This window comes from Microtus pennsylvanicus, chromosome 19 (assembly GCF_037038515.1).
Source record: "Microtus pennsylvanicus isolate mMicPen1 chromosome 19, mMicPen1.hap1, whole genome shotgun sequence".
In the NCBI taxonomy this organism is placed as follows: Eukaryota; Metazoa; Chordata; class Mammalia; order Rodentia; family Cricetidae; genus Microtus; species Microtus pennsylvanicus.
This window is the reverse complement of record NC_134597.1, coordinates 39,877,804-39,896,225: the sequence shown is the minus strand read 5'-3', so window position 1 is coordinate 39,896,225 and position 18,422 is coordinate 39,877,804. Positions and strand designations below refer to the sequence as shown.

Here is an 18,422-nt window from a genome sequence, read left to right as displayed (position 1 = left end):
TTACACGTTGTTTAATGAACCTTGGCTTTTCTGTGAACTTGCACAATCAGGTAGGAGAGGGCAGTAGATTCATACTGTTGGGGAGGAAGGGGCATTCCTAAGAGTTTTTCTGTAGATAATGGCTCCCCCACCATGTATTAAGTTGGATTCCTCATATAGCTCAAAAGAACTTGGGGTCTAAGAAAGATTTCTCAGCTCCTTTGGGCCACATCTTTCACAGAGATGCTACCATTTAACTTTTGAGGCAGTCTGAGCTATGTGCTTTGAGACTAAACATTGATTATCAGTTAAACGAACCCAGCCTTCCACTTTAGAAGCAGTTGATGTCTACCCGAAGCTTAGTAAAGGAGATTTCAGCTCTCTCTGACTTCCTCATTAAACTTGTGCTTGAGAGTCACCTACTGTGGATCATGTATCTTGTGGACTGAAGGACGACCTATTTCCCAGCCTGGATCCTAACAAGCCTACTTATCTCCCTTCTATGCCATATACTTGTCAATAGGGCCATAAGGTGGAATTTCATACTGGAGCCCAACACACACCTCCTTTCTCCTCAGCTGCCACTGGGGTCCTGGCTGCATGAACTTCAGACTCTGATTCTTCTCTGTGCTGGTGCACTTGGGCTGACCTAGCCTCCTTCACGTTCCGATAACAGCATGGGTATGATGTTTGCTATTTTTTTGTCTCCTTCAGAAAGCTCTAGTCTTATGAATTTGGTGCAGGACTGAGGTCTGGACACTCAGCGTGGATGAGGCTCTATTTACCATGCGTACGATGTAAATATACCTGCCAGGTCATGCTAGCTCCTTAGTTTGCATTGAAAAATGGGGGAAGGTTTCTTACACTATTCAGAAGAAATACGAGCAACTGCTTTTTCCTCCTTGCACAACTTTTAGTATTTTTTCCCTCACACTTTTCTACTAGACCAGAACGATGGCTGGATTCTTATCTCCTCCAGATGACCCGCTTTTGGGATGCCAGGTTCCAGTGATATTTAGCTGCACAGTGAAAGCACGTTGTTTCTGTTTCTCCAGCTGCTTAAAAAAAAGAAAAGATGTGAACCTGGATTTCGTAGCACGGGGAGTGATGGAGTGAGGCATCCACTCTGCGTAGGAAGCTAAGAACTCCCCTCTGACTCTTTCAAACTTAAGTTGTGTCAAAGCGCTTCTTCCCGGGATCTCCGAGGGAGCATACTGGCGATGCTGCCCCATGTCTTAACTGCACTCAGTGACACTGGGGTGAACTTTTCTGATAGATTGTTGTGTGCTTTGCCGACCTACTGAGGGAAGCCCTGGGCCCTAGCTTGCTGCTCTATGGCCACTGTCACTGTTGCAGGTGAAGTGCTTGAGGGACATTTCCGCACGAGTGTGTTCTGCTGGGGCAGGCACTGTGGGAAGATCCCATCTCTAGCCAGTGTTTTGAGAAGGAAGAGACTGAGCTAGTTAGAGGTTCCTTTAAATTCGCGCGCGCGTGCGTGCGTGCGTGCGTGCGTGCGTCTGTGTGTGTGTGTGTGTGTGTGTGTGTAGAAAATGGAGGGAGTAAGAAGTAAAGGGTGTAAAGAAAAACGTTTCATATAAAAGCTGTATTGACTGTATTCCAAGTGTCATTCATGTTAAGAGATGTATATGCAATAACCTCATTGAATCCCAAGTCACAGAAACTGTATCCCATTAAACACACAGCTATTACATGGCTTATCATTGGTCTCCACAGTTGACAAGAGGCAGAGGTAAGATTCAAAGCCCACGTTTGTAACCACATAACCTTGTAGGAAAAGCTGGTCACTTAGCCACCCAGGCCGTGGTCAACCCCTACTAAGCACATAAGTGTCTAAAGTGGAAAGAGGTTTGGGTGTAAATTATCTAACTCTTTCATTAGGCATATGAGAAAAGATAGGGGAGGTGGTGGTAGTTGGTAAAGTGAAAAAAAATTTAAGTTTTTATTAGAGTTGAACTGAGACTAAGGCTGAACTTGCTGACTTCAGAGCTGTAAAATGTGTCCTTCTTTTGGGGACAGTGCTCCTCCTCCTCCTCTCTGCTGACCCTGGGCTGGGCCTCTACTGTAGAAAAATAGTCCCTGGATTGCTTCAGCTAGTCCACAGCTGGGAGATGGGCTTTGTGCCCACCTCTAAGATAACGGGAAATTAAAAACTAGAACTGGGGACTTAGCCTTTGTTACCAGGTGACAATACATTATAACCCATCACATTAGTGCACTCTCAGGGAACTCCTCTTTGTAAGGTCATCAATGGTTTCATCACTGCTGGATCCAAAGAATCTAGCTTTAAAAAATTAATGGTCCTTGATATTATTTGATACTGTCTTTTTCATAAAATTTCTCCTCTGGAGACATTACTGTCTCCTCATTTTATTTAGAGAACTCTTTGTGTCTTTTCTTTATTCTAGCAAGATTTTTATTCTGCCTGTCCCTTATATTTCAGTGCTGCGGGAAAAGCAGACTTCACCTCCATCTCTCTTCTCTTCTAATAAATTATTCTTAGATCGTGATCTTCAAATGAACCAGCTTATCTTCACAGTAAATATTACAGTTAGCTTTCATTTTACAACCTTACCAGGTCTCTAGTGTTCTTCTTGGCATCTCTAGTGAGGGGGAAGAAAGGGATAAAGCTAGCCTTGGACTTCTCCATTCAGGAGAAAGCTCAGAAAGTTGAGCCAAGTAGAGTCCTGTTATGATGAAACTCAAGCAGATGATACCCAGCATTCTGGGGATGGGTAGAATTTAGGAAGAAGTTTGGATCAGGTCATCAGGGCATGACATACTGATGAAGAAAAATGTGCTCACTGTCTGTAGTGGGATTCAATAGATTCTTTATTTAGCTAACGCAAAGGAAAATATATAATTTGTGACATACCGCTCGAGGGAAAGACTGGAATGTGCTGGGTTCCCAGTGAGTTTGGGGGCTTTTAAAAACTGGAGCATATTCACTGTGCATAGCCATAGGTTCCATGAAGTCGATCATGCACCCTGGCTGTGCTCACTCTGCTTTCTCTTTCCTCTCTCGCTCCATCCTACGATTTCTACTCATTTCCCTCGACAGACTTAGGTTTTGTTTTCATGTCAGATCTATAAAAATGATTTTTTTCTACAAAATATATGATCTGTAAATGACAGAAAACATGGTATTTGTCTATCTGTGTCTGATGTATTTTGCTTAATATGACCACCTTCATTGTATCCATTTCTTGTAACTGACACAATTTTGTTGTTCCTTATGGCTTAAAAAATCTCTGAAATGTATGAACGCAACATTTTCTGTCCACCTGTTGATGTATACTGCTGGTTCTGTAACTTGCCTATAGTAGATAGTGCGACAATACACATAGGTAATTCACGGAATGTTGACCCAGAGTCCTCCAGGCGGATATGGGAAGTGACATAACTGGTCTTTTAAAACATCACTTCTTCAGTGGTCTCTGACTGAGGCAGCTTGTTCACCTCTCATTTTCAATGTTCATTTTCGATCACCCTCGTCCTGTAGTCTGAAAGGAGTGCGTAGCTAATTTTATCTTTTTTAAAAAATGGATTTCTAATATTTTTCATGTATCAGAACACAATCGTGGAAGAGTTTTACGGGCTCTGGCCTATCTTAACATCAACTAACCCTTCATGAGTTTCTTCTACCAGGAGATAGGTGTGATGAACTGACCAGCAGCTGGGTCATACCTATGTTTTTTTGATGCATGATTGCTACAGGTGAAAGAATTGAACAACGGAATCCAGAGAGGGAGTCTAATCTGGTTCATATCTGCCAAGCTCTTCAAACTCAGTTTCTTTTTATACAGTTAAAGGAATATTGCTAATTTCCTAAAGTATGAGTGGTATTAGATGAAAATATCAAAAATTCGACTAGCCATGTGAAGAGTTATCGCCTTGAAGTCAGTTTAGGTTAACCAGGAGTATGTTAAAAGCAGAAATCCTGGCTCAGCGATATTGTGAAAGACTGAAAGACTGAGGGTCAGAGGTGGTGGATGACTTCAGTGAAACAGCATTTTACAGCTATGCCAGGGCTGTTGGACACATGAACTCAGGCACAAGACCTGTGCAGGATACGGCCAGAACTCCCAGCACAAATAAAGGAGCGGCCAGCAAGTCCTTTCCCTAGCTAACAAGCTATTGCTAATTGTTGGCTGCTGTGAGGAGAGTCAGTTTCTCCAGGGATGTGGCCCCAGATAGGTCTCCCAGCTGCAGCAGTTGGCCCTACATCCATGGCAGCACTAAGTGGACTCACTATGTTTAAAAAAGAACATGTGGGTTTGGGAAAGAAAAAGAGATGGGAAAATATGAGAGAAATTGGAGGAGAGGAAATGAAGGTGGAATGGTCAGAAACACATTGTATTCATGTATGAAATTCTCAGTTTTCAAAAGCAAAACTACTGTTGAAGAGGATTAGGCTGGGTGGCTGGGTCCTGTCTTCTTATAGCTTGCTCTCTCTCTCTCTGTCTTTCTCTCTCTCTGCTGTATTAAACATCAACCTCTTTTTCATGAAGAGGGTCACTATTTTCTGCCTAGATCCCTGGGCAGAGAAAAGAATGAATTCCTGTTTATCTTTTAAGGCAAATTTAAGCTTGGCTCTTTCTCTTTTCTTTTCTTGCTTTAATTCTCTTTATCATTTTAAGCAAAGTTGAGCTTATAGAATCCATCTATCTCCCTTCTCTTTCCTTCCTTCCTTCCCTCCCTTGCTTAAGTTCTATTAAACATAAAATCATACAGTTTTGAAATCATAAGTCTAAAGTTTCAGAAACTAGAGAAACCCTGCAAATTTTCTCTGCCTACTCTCTGATGTTTTTAGCTGAGGACATTATGGTTGGGGAATGGGACATGGAACTAGATCTGGGCATCCAGTTTCTATCTCATTCTTCTGTCTGTCTTAGAGAAGAAATGGGAGAAGGACCTCTACTCCTCCACAGGCTGTGTGTTTGTCTTTTCCTTGTGAAGGTTCCTAAAACCAACAGAGAGGTAAATCGTGATTATCTTTCAATCCACTCACCAACAAACAGCTGGCTGTAGAGTTCCAGGCGGGTGTGACCTTCCGTCGGGGCCTTTCGGATCTGCTGGGGCAGGCGATCCACCTGGAGACTGGCCTGCTTGACATTCCTCTCTGCAGTGACCCGATGCCACTGGTCATCATTGAGAGGGGAAGGTGACCTCACCACAATCTCCACTGGCCCGTTTCCAACATCAAATGAAAAGGACACTTCTGTGGCAGCTGGAGGAGCAGAAAGTATAAAAGATACATGAGCATATTTCTCCCAGATACCAAATAACAGCAGATTGTAGAGGAATGTTACACAGGTCAGTGGCAAAACCACTGGAGGAAAGATAAATATGAATTCATTATTTTCACTAACCAAGAGGAAGGAAATAAATTGCTCTTGCAGGGGCAGTGGTTCTATGTGCCGGGCATGCATTTATTTAATTTCCTTATTTACGACTTAGAAGATTTCTAAGAAGTTACCACCATCAACTCTTTCCAGATGAGAACACTGAAGCCCAGTGAAACTTGCAGTACGGTGTACTCGTTGACAAAGGTGCAGCGGTGGCTCTCGTATCTCAGTGGCAACCAAGAACTCCCTAATTATTGGACTTAACTTCTGCTCAACCATGGAAAATCATGACTGGTACTGGAAGTTCAGCAAAGTACCCAGCATTAGTGAAGTCTCAGAGCTTGAACAGAGCCTCAAGATGTTACTGTGGAGCTAAAATTGCTGCCTTACTAGCTCAGCACAGATGCTAACTGCATTCTGACTATGTACCCTTCCACCTACAGACAAGTAGAGTTCTCATCATAGAAGCTTCTCTTTGTGGCAGATGGGGACATTGCAGAAAACCAGAAGTTGTTCAAAATGCAGGGAGTAGCAAGAGGTGGGGTGTCCAGCCCCACTTGATATGTCCACAACACAACTCCTGCACCTAAGGTTCAGGGAGCATTGAAGAAGAGGGCAGAAACATTACAGGAGCCAGAGGACCCAGAGGCCCGTTTTAAAAGTGTGCCTCCTAGAAATGGCAGGGAAGCTATGCCTATGATAAGACAATAATACGGCTGCTTAATAAGAACCTGAACAATCACAACACCAATAGATGCCTCATGGGGCCCCGCCTCTAGACAAAGAACTACAGTCAAATAGGGTATGTTGAGAGTGGTGGAAACAGTCTTCCCCAGGGATGAGGCTTCGAATTGGTATCCAATACCAAGTGGCCAGCCCTGAAGTCATGTACAGACAAGCAACATTAATCAGACCCATCAGAAGGTATGTGAGTGGATATATGTACATCCCCCCTCCCTCAATAAAAGTTATAGAAAAAGAGACCATGGATTTAAGAGGGATTTTGCTTTGTGTGTGATTGGGAGGGGTAGGAGGATAGAAAGGGAAGGGGAAATGATATAATTATATTCTGTATGGGTGCTTTAGAAACTCCAGTACCTGGCCTAGACACTGGTATTTCCAAAGGCTCCCTGGGAAACATTACTGTGGAGCTAAAATTGAGAGCTATTGCTTTAAGAGAACTTACAAAATTATTTCATTAATCTTCATAGTCCTTATTGAACATTAGGGTTATGAGTTTTATTCAGGCAATGGTGGTGACCAGCATATTTCATTTGGACCACTAGTGGCTGTCTCAAAGGCTGCATAGCTCTCTGGTAGCACAATGCCCCTCAGCCTCAGCAGGATGCTGCAAACTGGATCCTGCTCACCACCTCCCTGCCAGCACTGGCCACAAATCATTCTTGTTTGCAGAGATCTCCCCTGTCAACCCTGTTTTGCAACAAATCACCTTTCGACAATAGGTGAATGGGTTTGATGGTTGCTTTGTCAAATTTCGTTCTAAGTAGCTTTTTTTATTTCAAATTTTAAGCTTTGTATGAGCTCCCTCAGTGGCCACCCAGGGCTTTATAAATACGTTTTGGATGTATATTTTTTCTCAGGACTGACAGGGGAGGAAGCTTTTCGCTGAAGCAGCACACATATCTCGCATTCCCTTAGGCTTGGAGAATTCTTTTTAGCATTAAAGATGTGGTATACCAGCGGTTTCCCCGGCTTTGCATGCAGAGATATCCGTCCCTCTATCCATCAAGAAGCCTTCTGCCTAATCTCTAAGCCGGTTAATTAAATATCTGTCATTTTTTTTCCAGGACTAATGGAAAATTCAGTTTCTTTGGGACAGTGTCACAAGCAATCAAACTTCTAATTTAAAAACCACAGTGGGCCAGATTCTCTCAGGGGCTCCCGTGTTCCCTGCTTCTGTGTCGGGGTCCCGGGAAAGTGGTAGTAATTTTATTGAGCTATAGGGATATTAGTTACAGAGCTCAATTTAATCAGTCTAATTGTACCAAGGAATTTTGGTCCTTCTTGCCATTAGAAAGAGAACCTTCATTATAACACCTGCAGTGATTCCATGCATAGTCCAGTAAAAACGTCTCATTCAAATTAGAAGCCCCTGCCTCCAGGATCATCGTGAGAGACATAGCATAACCCCATCTCAGTTGCCATGGTAGTAGGATGGAAATGCAGGTAGACCATCACGTGGCTGCAGCCTCCCAGATCCTTCTTGGTGGGGCAGATACAGTGGATGGGGGAAATCTGTGCTTCTGTGGTGCACATGAGCAGCTGCCTTCCTCAATGTGGGTCGCCGGGACAGCAGGAGGATGAGGGCTCTGGGTTAAGTGGGAAAGACTGTTTAACTTTAAAGGAATCAACTGCCATCAGGGAAATAGAATTTAGTGATAGATTGAGTTTAACCCTCAGGTTCAACTTGAAGGGATAAACGCTGCTCTAATTTCCTCAGCTTCTACCCCTTTGCTATGACAAATTCTTGTCTGGGTCTTAAACTGTCACCATTTGGAGAAATCTTGAGCACCAGCAGATTCTGGGCAATGTCCTTCCTCTTCACTCCTTTTGTCATGATAGGTCCCTGCCTATTCTCTTGATTCCATCCTCTTTTGTTTTTGAACTAGTCTTATTTATTCTTTGAGAATTGCATACCTGCACACAATGATTTTTTGATTGTACCTTGTCAACAGCTTTATGTTTTTAAAAATATACATATAATCCACCAACTGGAGCATGGTCAACTTACCAGGACCATACCCCTAAAGCAAACTGACTCTCCCTCCCAAGGCAGCCATCAACTACCAGTGCCTCCTCGGCGAGGGGCAGGGACTTAGATAGTTGGGGTTACTCCCTAACCATGCTCGGAAGTTGACTGGTTTGAGCTTGTGCAGGTTTTACACATGAAAACACAGCGGCTATGAGCCTATGAAAGCAATGGTCCCGTCAAGTCCAGGAGACACTCTCTCTCCAGTCCTCGCCAACCGCTGACCCTCACAACCTTCCCACTCCCTCTTGTGTGATGTGTTCTAAGTCTTGAGGGGAGACGCTGTGTTACAGATACCCATTTACGGATGAGCACACATGGTCGCTTTTGCTCTCTATTTGACCAGCTGAGAGTGTCTGAGTTAACTGCTATCCACTATACAAAGGAGCTTCTCTGAAGAGGTCTGAGAGCTGTGCTCTTCCGTGACCCCTGCACTCATCCATAACCCAGAGCTCATGCATGACCCCTGTGTTCATCCATGACCCCTGTGCTCATCCATGACCCCTGTGCCCATCCATGACCCCTGTGCTCATCCATGACCCCTGTGCCCGTCCATGACCCCTGTGCCCGTCCATGACCCCTGCACTCATGCATGACCCCTGTGCTCTTCCATGACCCCTGTGCTCTTCCATGACCCCCGTGCTCTTCCATGACCCCCGTGCTCTTCCATGACCCCCGTGCTCTTCCATGACCCCTGTGCTCTTCCATGACCCCTGCACTCATGCATGACCCCTGTGCCCATCCATGACCCCTGTGCCCATCCATGACCCCTGTGCCCGTCCATGACCCCTGCACTCATGCATGACCCCTGTGCTCTTCCATGACCCCTGTGCTCTTCCATGACCCCTGTGCTCTTCCATGACCCCTGTGCTCTTCCATGACCCCTGTGCTCTTCCATGACCCTTGTGCTCTTAACAGCAAACCTTTGATCTAGAGAAGAAAGAAAGTTTTCCAGGACCTGGCTATTGCTGCTCACTCCCATGAGGGTGCAGCAAGAGGGACTCAAGTCCAGGACTGTCACTAATAATGCAGTTCCAGGACCTTCTCTTCCAGCTCTGCTGCAGAAGATGAAAGTGAAGGGAAGGGCTTTTCCCTCTCAGTCACTCAATGTCAGCTGTCGTGACACCACGAAAGGGACTCCTTTGAGAAATCCCTTCTCTTAGACAGCCAGCCAGTCTGTTTTAAAAGCTTCGAGCATTCAGTTTGTGGCTGATTGCCCTTGGCCTTCTGGGTGAGAGCAACTGACATTTCCAGAAAGATAATTACAGAGAGAGTCAGTGAGCGAATAAAGAGAGGCAGCAGCGAAGACCCCGGAGCCAGTGCCACTGCTCAGTTAATGTGTGTCTTCACTTGGAGGCCGAAGAGCTGTCCTGTCTGTCTCCATCTGCAGGAAAGGATTTCTTATATAATAAAGATGTGAGGATTGGGTCACATATAGCATGACTCACTGGAAAGAATGCGGACAGCAAACGTGAATGGTTGCCTTGCCAGGAGTGTTGAAGACTGGTTAGGTTTTTTGTTTTGTTTTTGATTTCCTTCTCTTAAAACGAATAAGTTGCTTGGCACAGTTTCATGAAGCAGGCAGGGGCTCCTGGGTTTGTGGTAATAGTACAGCAGGCTCATCCTGCTTTCTCATGCTCCTACCCCAAAGTCCCAGGGTCAGCCAGGTGGGCGCTGCACATGAAGCGAGTTACCTGCTGCACAGTGGAGGACTCTGCACTAAGAAAACCTGGGCCTTTCAAGGCGCTGTTAGCAAACCTGCCTCATTTTGGGCCTTGGAGAGACACTGGTAAAAATTATTATCCTGGTCATGAGACAAATCTAGCGTCTGCCTTGGGGGGAAGGCACCTTCTCTGTCTTCTACCTTTCTCTGTCCACCCTCATAACCGTAAATGCATAAGAACAAGCCACCATGCCCCCTGCTCAGAAAACAGGCTGAGTGGGAGGAACCAGGCAGAATTTTCTCTTATCAATTAGTTACTTCTGGATGTTTTTTTTTTTTTTTTAAAGAATGGATGTGTTTCAGTCTGAGCCTTCAGGGTAATGAGGGATGGGGGATCCCCATCCCAGATACCAAGACTGAGAATCGTCTTGCTCCCTGCCAGAAGCCCACTGAGGATGAACGTATATCATTCTCTCCTGGTCAGTGCAACGCGACTGGGATCTTCCGGGAGAGGTTTCTTAGCTCATGAGAGATATAAGAGAAAAGTAGTTCACTTCCTGCCCCTTGATGTTAGGTAGATGTTTGTGTGTGCTAAAACCGGTGAAACCATTTCACAAGCAGACATACTGAGGAGAAACAGAGAGAGCAACAGGATTTCTCCCTGTCCTTGATGACAATATCCAGCTCTCATATAACTCCCAGAGTTACAGAGCTCAGGATTTTCTTCTTTTTTAATAGGTAAATATTTTTTTTTTACAGATCGAAAAGATTATGTGCGTGTGAATACAGGTGCCCGCAGAGGGCAGAGGCGGCAAGGGCCCTGTTTTTGGAGTCACAGGTGGTTGTGAGCTGATTCCTTTAGTTTCCTTAGAGTCTTTGTATCCAGAACATGGCCACAACCACTGATCCAGAAAACCCACAATCTTCTGTCAAATTACATTCTAGAACAATCTCTAAGAGATTCTAAGAAATAAATGAAACACAGCTGGTTTTCATCACAGGGAGGAAAGAGAAACACTGAAAGAAGCGTACCAGGTGGCATACTGCCAAAGGAATAGAATAGGTGGCAGGAAGGTGGATAAAACTGGGCCACCGCTCTGTGCACCTTAAAACAGGGAGCGGAAAGAACAGAGCTGTGGGCAGCTCTTACTGCAGCTCCCTCTCCTGCCATTGAAGTCTAATTCCAGCAGGTGGCGCTGTGCGAACTCATTCTAGCGTTCCTTTGCTCAAGCAAATGACTGCAGACTCACAGTACTAAGTGATAAATGGAACCCGGTCCACAGGGCAGCCCCTTGGGTTGAATTCGGCAAGCAGGTGAGGTAACATTTAGACAACAGACGCAAAAAATCAATTGCGGCGAGCAGAGAAAAGACAGGGAAAGGTGCACATAGCCTGGCCACCTCTGGGATCGGGTTCTTCTGTAGGAAAATGAACTCCAAAGAGTGCCCCTGTGCGGAACTTCACCTGATTCATACAAAGAAACTGATCATTGGTGCAACAGACAATTGAGAAACTCATGAGAAACTTGAGAAAGGTCAGGAGGACTAAAAGTCAGGTCACTGTGGGATTCAGAGAGAGGAAGAGAAGGAGAAAGCAGTGAAGAGGCTCTCTGGTTCCACCTAAGGCCAGCCGCCCCTCCATCGTGACGCACACTAGCCATTATCCCCTCTTTGCTGCAGCCTTCCCCATGAAGATGCTCACAACTCTACTCGGCACAGCCTCATCAGCACAAAGCAGCCCCTGTTTTTATTTACCTATCAGTTTCAATTCTTCTTTTCCTTATCAAATACCTTGAAAGAACTCCTGCTGCTCAGTATGCTTGCTCCCCACTTGTTGAACTGTCATCATGCAAGCCTTCCTTCCTCCTTAACCACAGCTGAAGTTTTTCTCCTTCCTTAAGGCGGTGCTGCTTGCCCTTCCTTTACGGATGTAGTTCTGTAAGCTTTTCTTTACTTCTCTACCCACAAGTCACCACACTCAAAATGCTGTCTTTCAACACCATGTTAAATAGCAAAGAGCTCTCAACTCCTTTTCCCTTGATTGTACAGATGATAGCTTGTATAACTATCTGACAGAACAGATCTGTGCCCATTTGTGACTTCCGTAAGGCAGAGGATTTTCTAATGGGGTCATTTTTCTCTCCTCAGAACAGTGCTTGCCATAGAGCATACACTTAATATTTTGCGAAGGAATGAATGAAAGAACAGGAGGCAATCACTTATAGTAATGCTGCACCCAAAGAGGGAACACCAGGCATCTCCAATGTCACTGAACGTTTGGAATGGAATGGCTCCTGGGATTCCACAAGCATCTTTGCTAAGATGCTTAAGAGCACAAAGTAACTGGGTGAAGATTCCCTCAGCCCCCAACACCACACAGCATCTCTATCTGTTGGAAGAAACTGCCTGTCGGTGCTTGGAGAGCAATGACTTGCCTCATGTAAAATTTCCTCCTAAAAGAACAGAATCTACTTCTGGATGGAGGTGTGCTATTGAATTCTCTCCTCCTTTCAGAGTTATCCCTGTTGGGTTGGTCAATCACCTGGCTGAGGGACCACTCATCAGGAAGGTTGATTCACCGTAAGCCATGTTCAAGACTTAGGAGGAATAGTTACTCCATCAATGATGGTAATACACGTCCCCTTCCTAGATTTCTACCCCTACTTGTAGTCATGTACAGGGCCGGAGCCATGTGGATGGAATAATGTGACTTGAGACTGCTCACTTTTCTGAACTGTTCAGAAAAGGGTAACTTTTCTTCTTTTTACATATATATATATATATATATTTCCCTTTTTTGTTTTTAATACTTGTCAAACCATGGTCATATTTTCTGGGACACTCTGTCCTTTCTCATTTTTTTCCTTAGGTGCTATTATCTCCCCTTCCTTCTGCCATGTGGCTACTTACAAATGATATGATTTTCAGTCTGCTTCTCTGTCTCCCTCCTTTGAGCAGCTGCCTAGATTTACAGCTTGCCTGCCCAGGGGTTTTCCTTTTAAACTCTAAGAAATTTGTCCTTAAGCTTCCTTCTCAGGCTGTTCTTAAATTCTTTTCTTAACAAGACTATAATTTTTGAGAGGAGACCCCAGTTTCTTCATAACATATATATATATATATAACATAATGTAACTTTGGGTTAGGTAATTCCATCATCTGAGGGGCTGGAACATGGAAGCTCAGGGAAGCTTTGTCACGCACAACTACAGGAAGGAAATATGTTCCTGACTCTACAGGGAGGAGGCGACCAGAGGCTCAGTCTCGGAGGCTGTTTCCTGGACTCTCTGTGCGTCTCCATCCTCATTCTTCCCTTCTAGGTACAGCAGCCCCGAGCACAACAGCTTTTTATGAGTTCCACACCTATTCCAGAGAGCTACAGAATCTGGGACATGCTGGGAATCCATTCTTGCCAATGATGTCAGGAGCGGGTGTGACTTTATGGAAATGCTTGTCTTTGTCATTTGTCAGTTGGTTCTAGCTGCATAACCCCCAAATTCTCAACACTTCAATTCAGAGACACACCATGGGTGGGCCTGATTGTAGTAATAGGAGCGGCTGGCTACGTTCCTGGCGCCAGGCCGCCCGAATGGCTAGTTTTACCCGAAATAATTACACGGAAACTGTATTCTTTTAAACACTGCCTGGCCCATTAGTTCCAGCGTCTTATTGGCTAGCTCTTACATATTGATCTAACCCATTTCTAATAATCTGTGTAACCCACAAGGTGGCTTACCAGGGAAGATCTAAACCTGCTTCTGTGTCTGGTGGGAAAATCATGGCGACTGCCTGACTCGGCTTCTTTCTCCCAACATTCTGTTTGGTCTACTCCGCCCACCTAAGGATTGGCCTATCAAATGGGCCAAGGCAGTTTCTTTATTAATTAACCAATGAAAGCAACAGATTAGAAAGAAATCACTCCCACATCACCTGATAACATTAGAAACTAAAGATTTCAGAGAACATACTTCGACCTCCAGTCTCACCCTGGCTAACTAGATGCGGATGGAGGCTGTAAGCCATTAGGCTCCATAGTAAGGAAGTCTAGAGGTTTTCCTTTACTAACTTTACCTCACTGGCTTTTATCCTAACAGTTTTTCTTTTTGTTTGGTCAGTTTGTGAATGTAGAGAATTTTAAAGCCATCCATACATATTTGCACCAGACAAAAAGGTGTTCAACATATCTGAAATTGAACATGAGCCAGGAAAATTTATTTGAAGATTTTTTTAGAAATTCTTCAAGGAAATGCTCAGAGCTTAAGAATCAATGTTATAAACTTGCTTTAAGTTCTTCTATATCCTGATAACCTCTTGAGTACGAGAAATATTTCTCTTCATCTATCTTAGCCTTTAAGTTTTTTTTTATAGCTGAAAATCCAACTTTACAAACAAAGGCCTCTGCAGAGAAGAGGGAATGAAAATGAGATGCCATCGGACAGGCAGAGGTGGACTGCTGCCTTTAAAATGCAAAACCTTTCTAATTTTAGTTTGCTCTATGCATTTAGCTACCTCTGAGAAAGAACTTTTTGAATATTAATGGACCCATGCGATTTAAAGATAAAAAAATCAATCGAAAATGATACGTGGCTTGAAAGAATCCTGTGTGCCTGGAGTAGGACAGGAAGTGGGTGTCTGATGTCCACGGGGATGGAGTGGGCTGAGGCGTTAGTGCTGGCTGGAGAGGGTTCACATGTGGAAGAATGGCTGGAAGGCCCAGATGGTGACTCCGGGGTTACAGTGTTTGTAATAAAAGGAGATGTAGCTTCTTCAGACAAACTGTTAAGCCAGATGCCTAAAGATCCCTAGGTATAGAAACACTATGACTGGAGAAGGTAAACATCAGGGATGTGGTCCTCTTGACACTCCACAAGGTTTTTTTGTTGTTATTTCTGTTTTGTTTTTTCAAACAGAAATAACTTCCTGAAAGATATTTGCTTTGATACAACATAATGGGATATTTGTGGTGTGTTCAAGGTGATGGCGGAGATAGGAGGCTGATTAAATGGCCTGGGAGAGTTAAAATCAAAGGGATCAAGGGATTTGAGGTCTAAAAGAGGAAACCGAACCAGGAGCTGAAAGAACTTGAAGAGACACTAACTGAGTGAAGTTGTCTCCTCATGGAGGTTAGGGGGAGACACATATTAGATGATGAATTGACTATAACTTTTAAGTGACTGATATGTAGATGATTGTTCTGATGGAGAGATTGATAATGAGAAGACAAAGACAAGAAGCCAGGATGAGAGCATAGATAGGCTTTGGGAAGAGATGACTGCTCATGAGAGCTCTGGATAAGTCTACCAGAGAAGTGAGGTCAGGGTGATGTGTGTTTCCATGAGCTCAGTTTCCACCTTGTAGGTCACCTTTGTTTTGTAGCATCCCCCCCCGCCCATTTTCAGAAAACTTTTAAAATATTTATCCAATAAGACTGAAGACAAGGTTTTTCTAGGAAGAATTCTAAAGGTGTTAAGTAAAGATGTATATTCTCCATGCTCCAGACTCACAGCACAAAATCAGACTTGTGTTTTGTTTTCCATTGGAACAGCAAATGCACTGACGACATAGAGTGCAACAGCGCTGGGTCAACACAGACTCCAAATGTCAATGGTGAGACCTGAGTGGGAGTTAACATCAGCTGACAGCCCAACATGGACGGGAGAACTCCTCCCTACCTCTTGATGAAGAGCTACAGGCAATTAATGAGTGCTGAGAGAGGTGGAATCAGTCTTCCCCAGGGAAGAGCCTCCAATTGGTCAATTGGTTCTCCATTCCCAAGTGGTTAGCACTATAAACATAAATCCCTATCTATCTATCTATCTATCTATCTATCTATCTATCTATCTATCTATCTAAATGGAAGATGTATTTACATTTATTATATGTATAATAATATTAAGGAAGAAGAACAATAGAGAATAATACATGGCTTGGAGGTAGGGGAAGGGGAACAGTGTTGTGGGGGGTATGATATGAAAACAGGATTTAAAGATAATCAAAGTAAATTATACACATGTGTAAAATATCATAATTAAATCCAGTAGTTTATACAATTAATAAATTCTAATAAAATGGAAAAAGTTCTTTCTGCTTTTGAATCACAGCAAGAGAGATATAACCGATCTAAATTATTTTGTTTGTTTTCCACTAGTTATGATTACTTTAATTTGTTCTTAATCTTCTACCAGTATTGGGTATTAGAAGAACCTAGGGGTCAAATGTTAAAAAATGCTAGGACTTTGAAGCTCATTGTCGGAAGTTTCCTAGTAGAAGTGTTCCATGAAAGCTGTTTGAAGAGTTAGATCCTTGAGGTCATGTATTTGCACATCTGAGAAATGACAGAAAGCACTTCACCAATTCCCGATGGCTGTGTCAACCACACACTGCTTGAACAAAGCACTGCTCTGGAAATTGAAACTGTTAAATAATGATAATGACCACTCACAAACACTCTTTGTTTTTGACCGTGTCTGCTGAGCACATAGCTTTTCTGTATATATTGCATAAATAAACATTTTGTCTCCCTAAAGTCGGCACATATAAAACATGGAAGAAGTCTTTTAGGACCAGTTTGTACACAGTTCAAACAGCCACATTTACAGTTTTTTTTTCTGATTTAGTGAACTAAGGGGACATGATTTCTTCCTAGAATAGTTCCTTCAAGAGAGCAGTTTCAGGACTGTTTAAGCTGGTTACCAACTTCTGCCTCAGGATGGCCTCACATACCTGCGTCAAGTGCACTGATGGAGGAAGGTTGGGGTAAAGGTTCACCCATCAGCATCCCTGTTCTACTGGGACATCCTCATAGCTCTTTTCCAGTACAGTCTCCTGTTCCACCATTCCCTTATGTTTGTTGCTGTGGCACAGAAGCAACAGTACCCTGCCTTTAAAACTCTTAGGTGGAAAGCCCATGAAGGAAGGCATGCAGTGTTGACTTCTAGCTTCCGTATGTCTGTGAACACACACAGAACTACGCAGAATGATTTGCAGTATGCTATTGTGTTGTGCACTGGAGAATTAGGAACAAAAATGGGAATACTAAAGTTTGTAAAAAAAAAAGTATCAGTTAAGCTCATGTTTTCTTCGGGAAGTTTTTATTTTAGATATCACATTGAATTGATTTGTATGCAGAGTTTTTGGTATGAGTTAAATTTTAGTCTTCTACACGTGGCTTCTAATTTTCCAAGTATTATTTGTTGAAGATGCTGTCTTTTCTCCAGTATGTATTTTTGACTTCTTTATCCAATATCAGATGGCTATAACTGGACACACATATTTGGATCTTCTATTTTGGTTCATTGATCTACACGTCCGTTTTGGTGCTAGTACCATGCTGTTTTTATGACTATAGTTCTGTAATTTAGCTCTAAGTCTGGTAGAGGGAGGATTTTTCCAGCATATCCTTTTTGCTCAGGATTCCTGGGATCTTTTGTGATTCCATGAACAATCCAGGGTCACTGGAGGCCCTTCCATTTTTAAAGTCTTTGTGAATCTTTCTTCAGAGATTTAAAGTTTTCATTGTAGGGATCTTTGACCTCTTTGGTTAGGCTTATTTCTACATATGTTTGGGCAATCATGAACTTGAGTGTTTTCATAATTACTTCTCAGCACGCTTTTTACTGGTATACATGAAGACTAATGATAAGCTGATTTGTGTGGCATGCCACCTTGCTGAAAGTGTCAGTCATTTATAAAAGTTTTCTGGTGAAAATTTTGGAACCTCCCATATATATAATACTAAACTATCTGAAAATACGGGTAACTAGACTTCACCTTTTTCTATTTGTATTAATTTTTTTCTTTTATCTTAAATTTAAAAATGGGCTGGAGAGGTGGCTCAGTGGTTAAGAGGACTGGCTGTTCTTCCACAGGTCATGAGTTCAATTCCCAGCAACCACATGGTGGATCACAACCATCTATAATGACATTCGGCGCCTTCTTCTGGTGTGTCAGCATACATGGAGGCAAAATGTTGTATACATAATAAATAAATCTTTAAAAAAAAAGAAAAGGAGTGAGGAGAGTACTCACTCCTGTCTCATTTCTGATTTTAACAAGGTAACTTTAGGTTTTTCTCCATTTAAGGTGAAGTGCCTTTCTCCAAGAGCCATACAGCATTCAAAGAATGCTCCAGTGCCTGGCAGGCATGGGAAACCTTCCTTTACATTGTTGGTTTGGAGAATACAAGAAATTCCCAAAACAATATAGGTTATTGTCAGTGCCCTTGATTGCCTCCAAGTACTTGAAGGTAAACCCTATGATTGAAGATACCACACATTTTGGTATATGGCATATATATGACTAAATATATATATAGATCATATATATGGTTTATATAATGTATAAATATTTTATTATATATGATTGAAGGCACCACACAGTTTAGAATATATGGTATATATAATGATTAAATATATAGATCATGTATGTAATTTAAATATATATGCATGTATATTTATAAATACACATATAAATCTCATATGTATGATTGAAGATACCAGGCATTTTGGAGGAATTGACCTGGAAGTCTCTACACAGATTTGCTCTGATATTAACAGAAGGTGCTATATAAGCTGCCAACTGAAAAAAGCCATCAATAGTGCATTCTGGTGTTAGAACATATGAACCAGAACAAGGAACACCCCAGCAAG

At 42.9% G+C, this 18,422-nt stretch overlaps 1 protein-coding gene across 3 annotated transcripts in view; it reads right to left on the bottom strand.

The window, feature by feature from the left end:
* The window catches only part of Cntnap2 (contactin associated protein 2), a 2,084,252-nt gene that overhangs the window by 269,067 nt on the left and 1,796,763 nt on the right, over positions 1 to 18,422 (bottom strand). For all 3 annotated transcript variants that reach the window (XR_012908553.1, XR_012908554.1, XM_075953824.1), the window contains exon 17: positions 5,009 to 5,227. Coding sequence is in view for 1 of the 3 variants with exons in the window: in XM_075953824.1 (XP_075809939.1) it covers positions 5,009 to 5,227 (219 nt within the window). In the remaining 2 variants the exon portion in view is untranslated. The remainder of the gene's footprint in view (positions 1 to 5,008; positions 5,228 to 18,422) is intronic.